The sequence below is a fragment of the Salmo salar genome, chromosome ssa22 (genome assembly GCF_905237065.1).
Source record: "Salmo salar chromosome ssa22, Ssal_v3.1, whole genome shotgun sequence".
NCBI classification, from domain to species: domain Eukaryota; kingdom Metazoa; phylum Chordata; class Actinopteri; order Salmoniformes; family Salmonidae; genus Salmo; species Salmo salar.
Genome location: NC_059463.1, coordinates 7079030 through 7097836, shown reverse-complemented (window position 1 = coordinate 7097836; position 18807 = coordinate 7079030). Strand labels below are relative to the sequence as shown.

General features: G+C 42.6%; 1 protein-coding gene across 3 annotated transcripts in view; it reads left to right on the top strand.

Moving 5' to 3' along the window:
- Positions 1–18807, top strand: part of LOC106582688 (SRSF protein kinase 1) — a 57424-nt gene that overhangs the window by 24569 nt on the left and 14048 nt on the right. For all 3 annotated transcript variants that reach the window (XM_014165989.2, XM_014165988.2, XM_045705812.1), the window contains 5 exons: positions 3894–4015; positions 4800–4908; positions 8131–8306; positions 17432–17538; positions 17795–17960. In XM_014165989.2, coding sequence (XP_014021464.2) covers positions 3894–4015; positions 4800–4908; positions 8131–8306; positions 17432–17538; positions 17795–17960 — 680 coding nt within the window. The remainder of the gene's footprint in view (positions 1–3893; positions 4016–4799; positions 4909–8130; positions 8307–17431; positions 17539–17794; positions 17961–18807) is intronic.

The following is an 18807-nucleotide window of genomic DNA, read 5'->3' as shown; positions in this document are numbered from 1 at the left end:
TGCTTTCTTGCCTGACAAACTAACTACAGAGTTTGCCAATGTTAGCTGATTAGTTAAGAAGCTGGGACAGTTTCCAAATGAATTGCATCGGTCGAAACATGACAAAACAAGCAGCTTGTTAGCTGGCTATGTAAACAAATATCCAACTCATCATCAAATGTATTTATAAAGCCCTTCTTACATCAGCTGATATCTCAAAGTGCTGTACAGAAACCCAGCCTAAAACCCCAAACAGCAAGCAATGCAGGTGTGGAAGCACGGTGGCTATGAGCTCCACTGCACGGGCATCTACCCTACACAGCTAAGCTGTAAAATAATGTGAAAACGAGGCAATGTATAGCCTATGCATTTCTGCACATAGCAAACATGACAAACCATAATTTATGCCAAACAGATAAACACAAATTACTCTAGCCTTGATTTCAGTGGTTAGAAGTCGAAGATGACGCCATACTGGATGGCCGCCGTTTTGCAAGCTCCGACCCAACATTGCTATTTTGTTGTTTATTTCACTCTATTTTCACAATATATCCGTTGTTTCTTTTGAACATCAGATCGGCAGTTACTTACCCGAATTCCGGCTTCTACTCCTCATCTTCCCTGGGCTCTAATTCTGACCGATTCTTTTGGGGCTGGCCAAGCGGAAATGCCGACGTTAGAGGCAAGCGATGGGGATAATGATGAGATTAATGCGAAGGGAAAACTGGCCACCTCTTCCCTCCATTCTACTGGCTAATGTACAGTCACTTGATAATAAGAGGAATGACCTCCGATCCAGGATTTGCTACCAACGGGGGGGACTGCAATATTCTTTGCTTTTCAGAAACATTGCTCTCGGACAAGATACCCCCCACGGCTATCCAACTAGATGGGTGGACAGTACAATGGAGTCAGGGAAATTAAAGGGGGGGGGGGGTGTTTGCCTCTTCATCTACACCAACCGGTGTGCTAATTCTGTTATTCTGTCTTGGAATACCTGATGGTCAAATGTCGACCCTTCTATCTCCCGAGGGAGTTTTCAACTGTTATTGTGACTGCTGTATACTTTTACCTCAGGACAATAAAAATAGCAAGCTGGCGCTTAACAAATTGTACAAGGCTATAAACAAGCAGGAAACCCTACATGTGGAGGCTGCTTTTCCGGTTGCACACGATTTTAAGACACATGATGCCCAACTTCAATCAACACGTCTCCAACGCCACTAAGGGCGATAAAGTCCTAGACCACTGCTATTCTACCCTCAAGCATGCATACAAGACCTTCCCTCGTCCGCCATTTGGCAAATCAGATCATGACTACGTACTCATGCTTCCTGTTTACAAGCAGAAGCTGAAACAGGAAGTACCTGCCATTTTCTATGTTGAGAAATGGTCACCAGAATCAGAGGGTATTACAGGACTGCTTTGCTAGCTCTGATTTAGAATATGTTTAGAGACTCCACCAATAACATTGACGAGCTAACCACCTCCGTCAGCGGCTTCATTAGAAAATGCATCGGCGATGTGGTACCCATGGTCTGGGTTCACTGTTTCCCCAATCAAAAGCTCTGGATTAACATACAGGTTGGCGCTAAACTGAAGAGCAGGGCTCCCACTCACAGAGCTATCGTAGACAACCCTCGTGCTACGGCCCGAAGACAGGAATAAGTAGAATGCCCACAATGACCATCGCAGTTCCTGTATAGAGTATGCTTGCTTACTTTATGCATTTCATTTTCCTTATTCTTATTTTTCTTTTCTTTTTTTTTGTAATACATTGTTATTGATTATTGCATTGTTGGGTTTTGAGTTTGCAAGAATGGCATTTCACTGTACTTGTGCATATGACATTAAAACTTGAGACTTGTCTGTATGGCTAGCTAGTGAAAGTGACAGCTGAAGTTGACGCTTCGTGAGCGCAGCCCAAATTTACCGCTACTCGCAACTGTTTTTGCTTGGGTCGTTAACATATGAATTAACTCGGTAGGAACAAGACAAAACAACTAGTTAGTTGACTATATACAGCTAAAAACCAACTACTTCCATGAGACAGAGAGCAATCATTTGAGCTCCACTGCTGATGTGCTCGCCTGTACCAACCAAGTTATCATGACAGGACTTGATAATCTGAGAGCAATTCCCCAAGTTTTACAGCATCAAACATCGACAACACCAAACATAGAGAACCAGTCAAAAGTTTGGACACACCTACTCATTCAAGGGTTTTTCTTTAATTTTACAATTTTCTAGTAGTGTAGTAATCGTGTTGTAACCAAAAAGTGTTAAACAAAATCGAAATATATTTTCGATTCTTCAAACTAGCGACTCTTTGCCATGATGACAGCTTTGCACACTCTTGCGTTCTCTCAACCAGCTTCACCTGGAAGGCTTTTCCAACGGTCTTGAAGGAGTTCCCACATATGCTGAGCACTTGTTGGCTGCTTTTCCTTCACTCTGCAGTCCAACTCATCCCAAACCGTTTCAATTGGGTTGAGGTCGGGTGATTGTGGAGGCCAGGTCATCTGATGCAGCACTCTCCTTCCTGGTCAAATAGCCCTTACACAGCCTGGAGGTGTGTTGGGTCAATGTCCTGTTGAAAAACAAATGATAGTCCCAATAAGAGCAAACTCGATAGGTGGCGTGTCGCTGCAGAATACTGTGGTAGCCATGCTGGTTAAGTGTGCCTTGAATTGTAAATAAATTACTGACAGTGTCACCAGAAAAGCCCAATTTGTAAGTCGCTCTGGATAAGAGCGTCTGCTAAATGACTTAAATCACACTACCACCTCCATGCTTCACGGTGGGAACCACACATGTGGAGATCATCCTGGACTCATCAGACCAGATTTCCACCGATCTAATGTCCATTGGTTGTGTTTCTTGGCCCAAGCAAGTCTCTTCTTCTTATTGGTGTCCTTTAGTAGTGGTTTCTTTGCAACAATTTGACCATGAAGGCCTGATTCACGCAGTCTCCTCTGAACAGTTGATGTTGAGATGTGTCTGTTACTTGAACTCTGAAGCATTTATTTGGGCTGCAATTTCTGAGGCTGGTAACTAATGAACTTATCCTCTGCAGCAGAGGTAACTCTGGGTCTTCCTTTCCTGTGGCAGTCCTCATGATAGCCAGCGTCATCATAGCGCTTGATGGTTTTTGCGACTGCACTTGAAGAAACTTTCAAAGTTCTTGAAATTGACTGACCTTCATGTCTTAAAGTAATGATGGACTGTCCTTTCTCTTTGCTTATTTGAGCTGTTCTTGCCATAATATGGACTTGGTCTTTTACCAAATAGGGCTATCTTCTGTATACCACCCCTACCATGTCACAACACAACTGATTGGCTCAAACGCATTAAGAAGAAAATAAATTGTGCAAAGCTGTCAAGGCAAAGGGTGGCTACTTTGAAGAATCTCAAATATAAAATATTTAGATTTGTTTTATCACTTTTTTGGTTACTTCATCAATCCATGTGTGTTATTTCAATGTAGAAAATTGTAAAACATTTTAGGAAAACCCTGAAATGAGTAGGTGTGTCCAAACTTTAGACTGGTACTGCATATGGGCCCTGGTCAAAAGATATTTAATATAAAGGAAATAGGGTGCCATTTGGGATGCAAACACAGATTCCTCAATATCACTTTGGCCTATTGCCATTGAGGCCGATTTGATTGAATGTAAAAAGGCATCACAGCTGTCGATGGGGTACTATTTAGAGGCCTGACCTCCCAGCTTCAGGGAGCACCAAAGGGACATATAAGTATGTCAAACATTTTCCGACCTTAAAAGTAGAATAATTTCAAGATGAAACCACGTCCCATGACATCGGTTGTGTAGATCCAGCAGCTGTACGCCTCAATCCCAAGTTAATGGAAAAGGCTAATTTACAATAACCCTGCCCTCTCTCTCTCTCTCCAGACCAGACCCTGCGCCGCGGGGAGGTGCGTCCAAGCAGAATGACTCTCCTATCCCAGACCAGGATGAGGAGATACTGGGCTCTGATGACGAGGAGCAGGAGGATCCCAACGACTACTGTAGAGGTATGATACACTGTGTACACACACACACTCTTGTACAGCTAACCTTGTGGGGGATACACAATTCAGTCCCATTCAAAATCATATTTTCCCTAACCTGTACGCTTACCCTAACCTTAACCCAAATACCTAACCTTAAACTAACCCTAGCTCCTACCCCTAACCCTTAACCTAATTCTAACATTAACCCCCTAAAAATAGCATTTGACCTCGTGGGGACTAACAATCTATCAATCAAATGTGTTTATGAAGCCCTTTTTACATCAGCCGATGTGACAAAGTGCTATACAGAAACCCAGCCTAAAACCCCAAACAGCAAGCAATGCAGATGTAGAAGCATGGTGGCGAGGAAAAACTCCCTAGAAAGGCAGGAACCCGGGAAGAAACCTAGAGAGGAACCAGGCTCTGAGGGGTGGCCAGTCCTCTTCTGGCTGTGCCGGCTGGAGATTTAAACAGTACGTGGCCAAGATGTTCAAACATTCGTAGATGACCAGCAAGATCAAATAATAATACTCACAGGGGTTGTAGAGGGTGCAACAGGTCAGAACCTCAGGAGTAAAAGTCAGTTGGCTTTTCATAGCCAATCATTCAGAGTTAGAGACAGCAGGTGCGTTAGAGAGAGAGCGAGAGAGTCGAAAACAGCAGGTCCCGGACAAGGTAGCACATCCGGTGAACAGGTCAGTGTTCCCAGTTGGTGAAATTTTTGTTTACTATTCTTGTGGTGACTTCTGGTTATAGTTAAACACGTCCATACACACACACCAACTACCATATGTTACTATTGCAGGAGGTTACCACCATGTGAAGATAGGAGACCTGTTCAATGGGAGATACCATGTGATCAGGAAGCTGGGCTGGGGACATTTCTCCACTGTATGGCTGGCCTGGGACATACAGTAAGTGTTGACGTACAGTATCTATAATATCTGTCTGACATACAGTGGACCCTTTAGAATTACCTGGATATCTGCATAAATTGAATATGAATTTTGATCTGAGCTTCATCTAAGTCACAACAATAGACGTCTGCTTAAACTAATAACACAAACAATTATACGTTTGTTTGCCAATGTTTGTCTATGGAGATTGCATGGCTGTGTGCTCGATTTTATGTACGTATCGGTAACGGGTGTGGCTGAAATAGCAGAATCCACTAATTTGAAGGGGTGTCCACATACTTTTGTGTATATACAGTTGAAGTCGGAAGTTTACATACACTTTAGCCAAATACATTTAAACTCAGTTTTTCACAATTCCTGACATTTAATCCTAGTAAAAGTTCCCTGTCTTAGGTCAGTTAGGATCACCACTTTATTTTAAGAATGTGAAATATCAGAATAATAGTAGAGTGATTTATTTCAGCTTTTATTTCTTTCATCACATTCCCAGTGGGTCAGAAGTTTACATACATTCAATTAGTATTTGGTAGCATTGCCTTGAAATTGTTTAACTTGGGTCAAACATTTTGGGTAGCTTCCTGCAGTAAGTTGGGTGAATTTTGGCCCATTCCTCCTGACAGAGCTGGTGTAACTGAGTCAGGTTTGTAGGCCTCCTTGCTAGCACATGCTTTTTCAGTTCTGCCACAAACTTTCTATAGGATTGAGGTCAGTGCTTTGTGATGGCCACTCCAATTCCTTGACTTTGTTGTCCTGACGCCATTTTGCCACAACTTTGGAAGCACGCTTGGGATCATTGTCCATTTGGAAGACCCGTTTGCGACCAAGCTTTAATTTCCTGAATGATGTCTTGAGATGTTGCTTCAATATATCCCCATAATTTTCCTCCCTCATGATGCCATCTATTTTGTGAAGTAAACCAGTCCATCCTGCAGCAAAGCACCCCCACAACATGATGCTGCCACCCCTGTGCTTCACGGTTGGGATGGTGTTCTTCGGCTTGCAAGCATCCCCCTTTTTCCTCCAAACATAACGATGGTCATTATGGCCAAACAGTTCTATTTTTGTTTCATCAGACCAGAGAACATTTCTCCAAAAAGTATGATCTTTGTCCCCATGTGCAGTTGCAAACCGCAGTCTGGCTTTTTTATGGCGGTTTTTGAGCAGTGGCTTCTTCCTTGCTGAGCGCCCTTTCAGGTTATGTCGATATAGGACTTGTTTTACTGTGGATATAGATACTTTTGTACCTGTTTCCTCCAGCATCTTCACAAGGTCCTTTGCTGTTTTTCTGGGATTGATTTTCACTTCTCGCACCAAAGTAGTTCATCTCTAGGAGACAGAATGCGTCTTCTTCCTGAGCGGTATGACGGCTGCGTGGTCCCATGGTGTTTATACTTGCGTACTATTGTTTGTACAGATGAACGCGGTACCTTCAGGCATTTGGAAATTTCTCCCAAGGATGAACCAGACTTGTGGAGGTCTACAACTTGAGGTCTTGGCTGATTTCTTTTGATTTTTACCATGATGTCAAGCAAAGAGGCACTGAGTTTGAAGGTGGACCTTGAAATACATCCACAGCTACACCTCCAATTGACTCAAATGATGTCAATTAGCCTATCAGAAGCATCTAATAGTATGTTAGTAGGTGCCATGCGCACAGGTTTGAAGGTGTCAAGAACTGCAAAGCTGTTGGGTTTTTCACGTTCAACAGTTTCCCATGTGTATCAAAAATGGTCCACTACCCAAAGGACATCCAGCCAACTTGACACAACTGTGGGATGCATTGGAGTAAACATGGGCCAGCATCCCTGTGGAATGCTTTCGACAAAAGGGGTGCAACTCAATATTACAGACCTGCCAACATGCACACATTTTGCTTACCAACTAAGCAAATCTCTGTCCATGTATGCATGTTCATGTTCGAGATCAGAGGTAAAAGTATGTAGAAATGAATAGGGCCAGACTTATGTATGTATGGTATGTATGTACTTAATTACAATTTTAATAAAAATAAATCCACTGAGGAAATCTAACATCCCAATTCTCGAGCTGCAACACAGACGTATATGGAGTTTGTGTCAACACACATGGGGATTAATACATCATTATTTGACGTAGCTACCCGGTGTCTGCACTCCTCCTGTTTGTTGTGATATGAGTTTGCGGACTGGCAGCTGTACGTAAACACATGGACAAAAACTTATTCAACTCCGCGTGTTATGGAAAGGTAAACACTAATTGTTTCAAGCTGACGTTAGCGAACATAAGATGGACATTCAGTAGGCTCTAAAGTGCCAGCTGTTCACTCGCATTTGCTAGTGAAAGAAATGAAACGCAAATACGAAAAATAACCGGTCGCATTTGTGCGAGTGTGATATACATTTAATTCTGCGTCCCATTAGTTGTCTTTTCCACGTAACATTACGAGGATCACGCAACCTGATAGACTGTAACTGTAATTATGATCCACGTCACAAAAAGCATTACAAATGTATAATCCAAAAATAAATATGAACATATTGTCGATGGAGTCGGGAGTTTAGAAGACTGTGCAATGAAGAATGAATCCGTGTCCGGTATTAGCAATAGAGGCAATGCTTCGAAAAAGCCTTTGCCCTAGATTTGAGGTTTTATCAATTTCGAAACTCTGAAATGATGTATGTCCCGCAAAGAAATCCAATGGGCACTTTTACATAGGCTGAAACACCAGACTATTCTAGCGAACAGCGTTCAGATTCCGGTCTGTCGACGCGATCATTTTGTTTTTATGTTTTAAATGATTTTGGTTTTAGTGTTGATTAGGAACCGTTTCTAAAAAGCCAATACTTGTGAGCTGGCCCTCGTGATTGGCCCTGTTTTTGAGAGGCGACAAGTGTTCTTCTACTATAGAGACTAAAGTTGGGGTTCATGTGCTAAGAAAAACGTTATAATTATCTACACTGTACATGTAATGGAATAAACATACAATCTGTGCTAATTCCACCAAGCATCTTTTTAAATATATGTTCTGGACATAGTAGGAATCTTTTATTATGCTTTGTAAATACCTTTTCAGAGGACTGAACTGAACCCAGGGCGAGCCATAATGTTTGTCAAAGCACATGAATCTCCAATTTGCCGCGCGCGTCTGGTACTCTAAAATGTTGGACAGGGTTGGCAGGTCTGATATTAGTATGGTGTTCCTAATGTTGGTACACTGCGTAAGTTGTCCTGTATTTCCAGGGGGAAGCGTTTTGTGGCCATGAAGGTGGTGAAGAGTGCAGAGCACTACACTGAGACAGCCCTGGATGAGATCAAGCTGCTGAGATCAGTGAGGAACACGGACCAGAACGACCCCAGCAGAGAGAAGGTGGTTCAGCTACTAGACGACTTCAAGATCTCTGGCATGAACGGAAGTCGTATCCTCAGTAAAACAATGACAACAGTGCTTTATCAACTTTTATACACACACCCATGTTCAACAAAGTATGAAAACAGACCAAGGTTATTATAGTTTAGTGTTTTTAAGAGTTTTTCGGTTTGTTTTTAAATATCAGTTTATTTTCAGTTTTCTGACCTTGATTTACTAGTTTTTATTCAGTTTGATAAAAACATTTCTATTTTGTTATATTATTTAGTTTTAGTGTTAGGGACAGAAAGTAGCCTATGGGAGTGGCCATTTATGTTTTGTAGGTTGTATTTCTGTTAGAATCAAGTGTTTGGTCAAGTCCTTTGTAAACATGGTATGGATGTACTGGGTCGTACTCACCACTCTCTATAGCGCCTTGCAGTTGCCATATGAAGCGGAGATGCAGCCAGCATGGGTTTGCGTATGCGTCTCTTCACAGTCCGTGTTGTGCCGCAAGGTGTTTTATCTGTTTTTAAAATCTGATTTCACTGCTCGCTTGAGTTACTTGATGTGGAAGAGTTCCATGTAGTCATGGGTCTATGGAGTACTGCACATTTCTCAGTCTGTTCTGGACTTGGACTGTGAAGAGATCCCTGGTGGCGTGTGTGTGTACTCAGCAAAAAGAAACGTCCCTTCTTCAGGACCCTGTCTTTCAAAGATAATTCTTAAAAATGTAAATAACTTCACAGATCTTCATTGTAAAGGGTTTTAACCTCTATGGGCTAGGTGGGACGCAAGCGTCCCACCCGTGGTGCACTCCATCAACAGCAGGTGCATTTCAAGAGCGGCAAATTTGAATCCAAATAAATGTCAAAATTCAAATTTTTCAAACATACAACTATTTTACACCCTTTGAAAGATAAACATCTCAATCTAACCACGTTTTACGATTTCAAAAAGGTTTTACGGCGAAAGCATACATTTAGAGTATGTTAGGACAGTACATTTACAAGAGTTGTGTGTAATGTTTTGTCAATTCAAAGACAGGGTCACCAAAACCATAAAACCAGCTAAAATGATGCACTAACCTTTTACAATCTCCATCAGATGACACTCCTAGGACATTATGTTAGACAATGCATGCATTTTTAGTTCTATCAAGTTCATATTTATATCCAAAAACAGCGTTTTACTATGGCATTGATGTTGAGGAAATCGTTTCCCTCCAATAACCGACAGTCAAGTAAACACCACAAATTAAATAATTAAAATTAGAAAACATTGGTAAAATATTATATTGTCATTTAAAGAATTATAGATTTACATCTCTTGAACGCAATCAACTTGCCAGATTTAAAAATAACCTTACTGGGAAATCACACTTTGCAATAATCTGAGCACTGCGCCCAGAAAAATACGCGTTGCGATACAGAATAGCCGTCATGTTGGGGAGATCTAAAATCGAAAATACTATGTAAATAATCCATTACCTTTGATTCTCTTCATCAGATGTCACTTCCAGGTATCACAGGTCCATAACGAATGTAGTTTTGTTCAAAAAAGCTCATCATTTATGTCCAAAAATCTCCGTCTTGTTAGCACATGATCTAAGCCAGCCGGACTTCTCGTCATGAACGAGGGGGAAAATATATATTTACGTTCGTTCAAACATGTCAAACGTTGTATAGCATAAATCATTAGGGCCTTTTTTAACCAGAACATGAATAATATTCAAGGTGGATGAATGCATTCTCTTTTATAACGTATTGGAACGAGGGTACCCAACATGAACTGGCGCGCCAGGTGTCTAATGGGCCATCATCGTTCCATGGCTCTTGTTCGGGTCAGATCTCCCTCCAGAAGACTCAAAACACTTTGTAAAGGCTGGTGACATCTAGTGGAAGCAATAGGAAGTGCCAAAATATTCCTCAGCCCCTGTATTTTTCAATGGCATAGGTTTAAAGGTAATACAACACATCAGGTATCCACTTCCTGTCAGAAAATGTCTCAGGGTTTTGCCTGCCAAATGAGTTCTGTTATACTCACAGACACCATTCAAACAGTTTTAGAAACTTTAGAGTGTTTTCTATCCATATATAATAAGTATATGCATATTCTAGTTACTGGGTAGGATTAGTAACCAGATTAAATCGGGTAAAAAAATGTATCCAGCCGTGCAAATACTGCCCCCTAGCCCTAACAGGTTAACACTGTTTCCCATGCTAACACTCATTCCAATTAATGAACATGCACCTGTGGAATGGTCGTTAAGACATTAACAGCTTACAGACGGTAGGCAATTAAGGTCAAAGCTATGAAAACTTAGGACACTAAAGAGGCCTTTCTACTGACTCTGAAAAACACCAAAAGAAAGATGCCCGGGGTCCCTGCTCATCTGCGTGAACGTGCCTTAAGCATGCTGCAAGGAGCCAGGGCAATAAATTGCAATGTCCGTACTGTGAGATGCCTAAGACAGCGCTACAGGGAGACAGGACGTACAGCTGATCGTCCTCGCAGTGACAGACCATGTGTAACAACACCTGCACAGGATCGGTATATCCGAACAACATCACACCTGCGGGACAGGTACAGGATGGCAACAACTGCCCGAGTTACACCAGGAACGCACAATCCCTCCATCATTGCTCAGACTGTCCTCAATAGGCTGAGAGAGGCTGGACTGAGGGCTTGTAGGCTTGCTGTAAGGCAGGTCCTCACCAGACACACCGGCAACAACGTCGCCTATAGGCACAAACCCACTGTCGCTGGACCAGACAGGACTGGCAAAAAGTGCTCTTCACTGACGAGTTGCGCTTTTCTTTCCGGGGTGATGGTCGGATTCGCGTTTATTGTCGAAGGAATGAACGTTACACCGAGGCCTGTACTCTGGAGCGGGATCGATTTGGAGGTGAAGGGCCCGTCATGGTCTGAGGCGGGGTGTCGCAGCATCATCGGACTGAGCTGCAGGCAATCTCAACGCTGTGCATTACAGGGAAGACATCTTCCCCCCTCATGTGGTACCCTTCCTGCAGGCTCATCCTGACATGACAATGCCACCAGCCATACTGCTCGTTCTGTGTGTGATTTCCTGCAGGACAGGAATGTCAGTGTTCTGCCTTGGCCAGCGAAGAGCCCGGATCTCAATTCCATTGAGCACGTCTGGGACCTGTTGGATCGGAGGGTGAGGGCTAGGGCTATTCCCCCCAGAAATGTCCGGGAACTTGCAGGTGCCTCAGTGGAAGAGTGGGGTAACATCTCACAGCAAGAACTGGCAAATCTGGTGCAGTCCATGAGGAGGAGATGCACTGCAGTACTTAATGCAGCTGGTGGCCACACCAGATACAAACTGTTTCTTTTGATTTTGACCCCCCCTTTGTTCAGGGACACACTATTCCATTTCTGTTAGTCACATGTCTGTGGAACTTGTTCAGTGTATGTCTCAGTTGTTGAATCTTTTTATGTTCATACAAATATTTACACATGTTAAGTTTTCTGAAAATTAACGCAGTTGACAGTGAGAGGACCTTTCTTTTTTTGCTGAGTTTATGTATGGGTATGTATGGGTGTCTGAGCTGTGTGTTAGCTGTTTGAACAGACGGGTCAATACCCCTCACAAAGACAAGTACTGATGCAGTCAATATGTCCTCTACATTGACCATGCATATTATTGTTAGCTCTGTGTACATCCAAGGGCCAGCTGTGCTGCTCTGTTCTGGGCCAACTGTAATTTGCCTATCCTCCTTTGTATCACTTGATTTTTTTAACTGGGCAGTAGTCCAGGTGTGATAAAACTAGGGCCTATAGGACTTCATTGTTTCACCCATTTTTCCCTTAAATTGTGTGGTATCCAATTGGTAGTTTACAGTCTTGTCCCATCGCTGCAACTCCAGTACGGACTAGGGAGAGGCGAATGTCGAGAGCCGTGCGTCCTCCGAAACACAACCCAGCCAAGCCACACCGCTTCTTGACACAATGCCCGCTTAACCCGGAAGTCAGCCACACCAATGTGTCGGAGGAAACACCGTACACCTGGCGACCGTGTCAGCATGCACTGTGCCCGGCCCGTCACAGGAGTCGCTAGTGCGCGATGAGACAAGAACATTCCTGCCGGCTAAGCCCTCCCCTAACCCTGACGATGCTGGGCCAATTGTGTGCTGCCCCATGGGTCTCCCGGCTGCGACAGCCTGGACTCGAACCAGGATCTCTAGTGGCACAGCGCCTTAGACCACTGCACCACTCAGGAGGCCCGGGCCTGTAGGACTTATTTGGTTGATTTGTGATATCAAGAAATCAGAGCAGCGCTTTTTCATGGACAGACCTCTCCCCATCTTAGCTACCATTGTGTCAATATGTTTTGACCATGTCAGTTTACAATCTAGGGTTACACCAAGCAGTTTAGTCTTCTCAACTTGCTCAATTGCCACATTCATTACCAGATTTTGATGAGGTTTAGGCTTTTGTTAATTTGTCCCAAATACAATGATTTTAGTTTTGGATATATTTAGGACTAGCTTATTACTTGCCACCCATTCTAAAACTGACTGCAGCTCTTTAAGTGTTGCAGTGATTTCACTTGCTGTGGTAGCTGACTTGTATAATGTTGAGTCATCAGCGTACATTGAATGAAGGCTACTAGTGGTAGGTCATTAGCTTCTATGGAAATTCAGTACTACTTCTGCCAAAACAATTTTTATTTGATTCATAGTACTGTTGCTTCTTTTTGTTTTAGTTTATTCACAATTTCTCCATTTACAGTGCGTTTGCAAATCTGCTGTGCAGCCAGACTTATTTGCCATTCCTTTTGTCTCCCTCAACTATAGTTTTTCAATTCTTCATCAATCCATAGGGTTTTAGTCGTTTTTAATGTCTGCATGCTTATTATTAAGCGAAGGTAACCTGCCTAAATGACTACCGCCCCGTAGCACTCACGTCGGTATCCATGAATTGCTTTGAAAGGCTGGTCATGGCTCACATCAACACCATCATGCAGGAAACCCTAGACCCACTCCAATTCGCATACTGCCCCAACAGATCCACAGATCTGGGGTGGCAGGGTAGCCTAGTGGTTAGAGCGATGGACTAGTAACCGGAAGGTTGCAAGTTCAAATCCCCGAGCTGACATGGTACAAATCTGTCGTTCTGCCCCTAAACAGGCATTTAACCCACTGTTCCTAGGCCGTCATTGAAAATAAGAATTTGTTCTTAACCGACTTGCCTAGTTAAATAAAGGTTAAACATTTTTTTTAAAGATGATATTGCGCTCCACACTGCCCTTTCCCATCTGGACAAAAGGAACACCTATGTGAGAATGCTGTTCATTGACTACAGCTTAGCGTTCAGCACCATAGTGCCCTCAAAGCTCATCCCTAAGCTGAGGACCCTGGGTCTAAACACCTCCCTCTGCAACTGGATCCTGGATTTCCTGACGGGCTGCCCCCAGGTAGTAAGAGTAGGCAAAAACACATCTGCCACGCTGAACCTCAACGCTGGGTTCCCTCAGGTGTGCGTGCTTGTTCCCTTCCTATACTCCCTGTTCACCCAAGTACCACTCCAACACCGTCATTAAATTCGCTGACTACACAACCATCACCACCTCCTGGTATGAGCATCCTGACCTGGTTGCACCCCCGACGCCCCTTTGTTTTTACACTGCTGCTTCTCGCTGCTTATTATCTATGCATAGTCACTTTACCCCTACCTACGTGTACAAATTACCTCGACTAACCTGTTCCCCCGCACACTGACTCGGTACCCGGTACCCCCTGTATATAGCCTCGTTATTGTTATGTAGTTTTCTTGTTCGTTTTCGATTTATTTTTTACTTTAGTTTATTTAGTGAATATTTTCTTAACTCTTTCTTGGACTGCTTTGTTGGTTAAGGGCTTGTAAGTAAGCATTTCACGGTAAAGTCTACCCCTTTTTTGTATTTGGCACACGTAACAACTAAAATTGAATTGATTTATGTTATGATCTGAGGGGTGTGGATGCAGATTGCTGCACCATTAGTAAAGATGTGATCACTGATTTATTTCCTGTGCTGTTTGTATATAGCCTGGTAGGTTGACTGATTACCTGAACTAGATTGCAAGCACTGGTTACAGTTCAAAGCTTTTTATTGACTGAACAGCTTGATGAAAACAAGTCAATTTTTAGGTCACCAGAAAATACACAATTAAGCATTTCGCACATATCAAAATACTCACTGTTAACACTCGGTGGTCTATAGCAGGGATTCCCAAACTCGGTCCTGGTGCTACCCCTTTTTTTTTGTTGCCCTAGCACTACACAGCTGATTTAAAATAATCAAAGCTTGATGAGTGAGGCCTGTGAACCTGTAGAAATATTACTTCAACAGCATTTGGCATGAGATCCTCTCTAAGCTTTTTACAGGAATATGACTGAATATATACAGCAACACATCTCCCATTGGCATTCCTGTCTCTTATGTAGATGTTATGACCATGTATCTGTATCATCAAAGGAATTATCTAGGTGAGTTTCAGAGATGGCCTGTATATGAATGTTATCTGATTGTATAAAGTTATCGATTTCATGAGCTTTGTTTCTCAGGCTACATTTGTTATTGTGGGCTATTTTGACCTCTCTGGGTTGCTCGTTTTGTTTTTAGTGCTTTAGTTTATCAGAGGTAGACAGTGATATTTACATTTGAGCTGCATGGCGAACTGTTGAGTGGGCTTCCTACTAGGGAAAACTGTCTGTGCTAAATGTAATTCAGCTGTATAGGCACAGGATTACTGCTGACAATAGCTGTTGGTTTGATAGAAGTATTAAGAGGAGTTAGAGGAACAAATTAGGCTACTTACATGGACCGTACTACCATTTCTATGGGAGGTGATATGCTTTCCACGACCTCTGTTGCCGATTCTGAAATGTTGCTTGAGATAATCGTGGAACTCCTGTGGTTGGGTTGAATCCTGTCTCTTTTAAAGGTCTGATGAAGCCGATTTTTGTCTCTATCAATTCATTTCTGGATAACAATTAAGTACTTAACTGCCCTGCTACACTACGGCAATCGAGTGTCTTGCATTGCCATCAGCCATTGAGGGAATGCTTCCTTTGAAATGAATGCAAGCTACTATACTCCCCGTGTTGCACTCGCATTGCGTCACGTCCAATGGCAGCATACAAGCTCAAGAGTCGCTGTGGTTCTATTGTTGATGGCTGACGCGCATATTGATTCTGTCTTGTGAATTTGAAATAATGAGAGTTTTTCGGTTGCATATGGCCTCGACTATACACCGCTGGTTATTTGACTAAGATTTCTAAAGTCAAGAAGCTACTAGCTAGCAGAAACTCTAGCTAGCTACATTGACTATGTTTACACAAAAGCAAAGTGTGTACATTGTAATCAGAGGATCATTTAGTACAACCACTAGCAATTCTAATGAGTTCAACCACTAGCAATTCTAATGAGTTTAGTACAACCACTAACAATTCTAATGAGTTCTTAGGAAAAACAGGACCAACGCTATTGTACTTGCGCGTAGTTTATGAATATGGTACAGTAGAGGAAAATAGAATAAAGACCCTCTTCCCCTCTGCTGTCAAAACTACACGCTCTGTAGCAGTTAAAATGTCACATTGACGCAACGCTGGTCGAAAAGCAACGCGATGCATATAGCGGAGCTGAAGTGTTACTCTGGTTTTCGATTAAAATGGTCAAAAATAAACAAAAATGTATTCTTGCAAAGTGCATTTTCTCAAGCAATAATTTTGGTCTGAGTGTATGGAAGTGGTCTGGGTGGGAAGGGGAAAAATGAAAATGTGCTGTTATTGGCAGAGATGTTTGGAACTCTGTTATTGGTCAATTAACTAATTTACCACATGGTGATGTCACCATGGAAGGCCAAAACTCCATCCAACCAAAACAGGCTGAAATTTCAAGTGGTCTTTCAAACAGCTCTTACATTAAAATGGCATTATCATAATTTCACCATTTCACGGTATTATTCCAACCTCAAATCAAATTTTATTTGTCACATACGCCGACTACAACAGGTGCGGACCTTACACTTACAAGCCCTTAACCAACAATGCAGTTCAAGAAATAAAGACAAATATTTGCTAAATAAACGAGAGAGAAAAAGTTACACAATAAAATAACAAGGCTGTTTACAGGGGGTACCGGTACTGAGTTAATGTGCGGGGGTACAGGTTAGTCGAGGTAATTTGTACATGTAGTTAGGGGTAAAGTGACAATGCATAGATAATAAACAGCGAGTAGCAGCAGTGTAAAAACAATGTGGAAATATACTACATGGCCAAAAATATGTGGAAACCTGCTGAAATAGCCGAATCCACTAATTTGAATTGGTGTCCACATACTTTTGTGTGTATGTGTATGTATGTAAGTATGTGTGTATATGTATATGTATGTATATGTGTGTGTATATATACATACATACATACATACATACATACACACACACACACACACACACACACACACACACACACACACTGTGTAAAGGACAATCCAATTTCTGACTGCGCTGGTCTTTTTAAAGAGTGCTCGATGCTCCCACAGCAATTCAACATTGATAACTAGTTATCATGATGCACAAGCTAGGCCAATTAGAAACATCACTATCTCCTCTCAGCATTTACCTGCCAGACTCGGAAGCTTGAAACCCCCATTAGAAGAAAAAAAAAAAAGCTTAAGTCCCATTTGATTTATTTTTTTGCTGAAAGTTTACATAATAGTTTTTTAGTTTCAGTTGTAGTTCACTATAATAACCCTGAAACAGACAAAGGACGCAGGCATATTCCATCTACTCAGTACTCCCTAAGATCAGTGCGTTAGTATTAGTCAAAATGATGAGTCTTAAAATCTTTATTGCCCTAGTCCTGGCACTATCTATCAGTGGTTCACAGATGTTGCACTGATGTTTGGCCGGTGTTGTACAGCTGTTGGCAGCACAATACACTCCAGCTACATGACACGCACAGCGCCACAGATGTAGTGACAGTTTGTCTGTCCGTCACAGCTGGGTGTCTGGGCAATGCGCCCAGACTTCCTCCATCCCAGCATGGCCAGCTTCTTGAAGAGGTCGTAATGATTTCTGGGTTCGTTGGCCCACTTCCATATTGGATAGGTGTATACCAAATGCTTAGGTGTGAATGACAAGGGGGCATGTTTGTGTTTTTTGAGTCCTTGACCCAGCTCCCCATCAGATGTCTGTATGGTGTTTGAGGTTCTGGGTCATCATCTGCTGAAGTGGATCATCAAGTCTAACTACCAGGGCCTTCCTCTGCCCTGTGTCAAGAGCATCATTCGACAGGTAAAACAACACCTTATTCCTCACACAACATTGGGTGTGTTCCAGGTTGGGTGCATTCTTTTTAGCAAAAACAAACATTCTACGTAACTTTTACGTCGAAACAGTAATTGTTTTTTTGGGGGGGATTTCAGAGGGTTGAAAATTCTGGACACTATCCCAAAAGTTTCCCTGATTCTTGGAATCCTCCAACTGGAATTCTCCTTAATGTTGAAACCCTATGCAGCAGTGTTCTTACTGATGCTCTACCCTCCTATAGGTTCTCCAGGGGCTGGACTACCTCCACTCAAAGTGTAAGATCATCCACACGGACATCAAGCCAGAGAATATCTTGTTGACTGTTAACGAGCCCTACATTAGGAATATGGCTGCTGAAGCTACAGAGTGGCAGAGGACAGGAGCTCCACCCCCCTCTGGATCTGCAGGTACATACACACCACAAAGAAGTAGACACATGTATACATCCTACGATAGGAAGATGGCTGATGAGGCTACAGAGTGACAGAGGACAGGAGTGCCAGCCTCCTTTGTATCCACAGATGACTGACACTTCTCTCAACCAATTGGCAAACTGAATTAACATAGTGAACAGTTTAAGGAAGGTTTTATCAACATGAACATAACGTTACCATCCGGGCTTGGGATGGTGAATAATGGGATTGTAAAGCTAGAATCCTTCATTTTAAGCAATAAAGCAGTCACCCTGCCTCTGTTTTGGCACCCTCAGAGGGTCGGAAGAACCCGAGGCATGTGGTTTTCAGGGAAAAGACAGATGAGGCAAAGCCTGAACCAGATGCTTCCGGTTTCTTTTAACCCCGCACAGACGTTTCTTTTACGCCTGCTACGTTACATGCTGACCATACCGCTCGCGTTGCGTGCGCCAGCGTTGCAAAAATACATTGCCACATACATATTTGCACATGCATCAATCATTCATACAGAAATGTTTGCGGGCATCAACGAACGTCTGTGTAGCCAGGCGCTAAAATAGAACTTGTTTTTTTGGAGCATATACCCACGTGGGTGATTTGAAAGATAAACGAGGGCCACACTCCAGTCCAGTTGGTGGTGGTAATGCGCCTTAAAGTTAGTTTCTAACTTTCATATAAATTCCACAGAAGAAGAATGAACAAGGAGAAAAACGAACTAGGTTTCCCGTTTTTTATCTGTGGATTAATTGTCAGAGTAGAGAACACACGATTTTGCATGACTCAACATGGGCCAAACATTCTACAAAGATCCAGCAAAAATAGAGGGACCATATGCATTTCA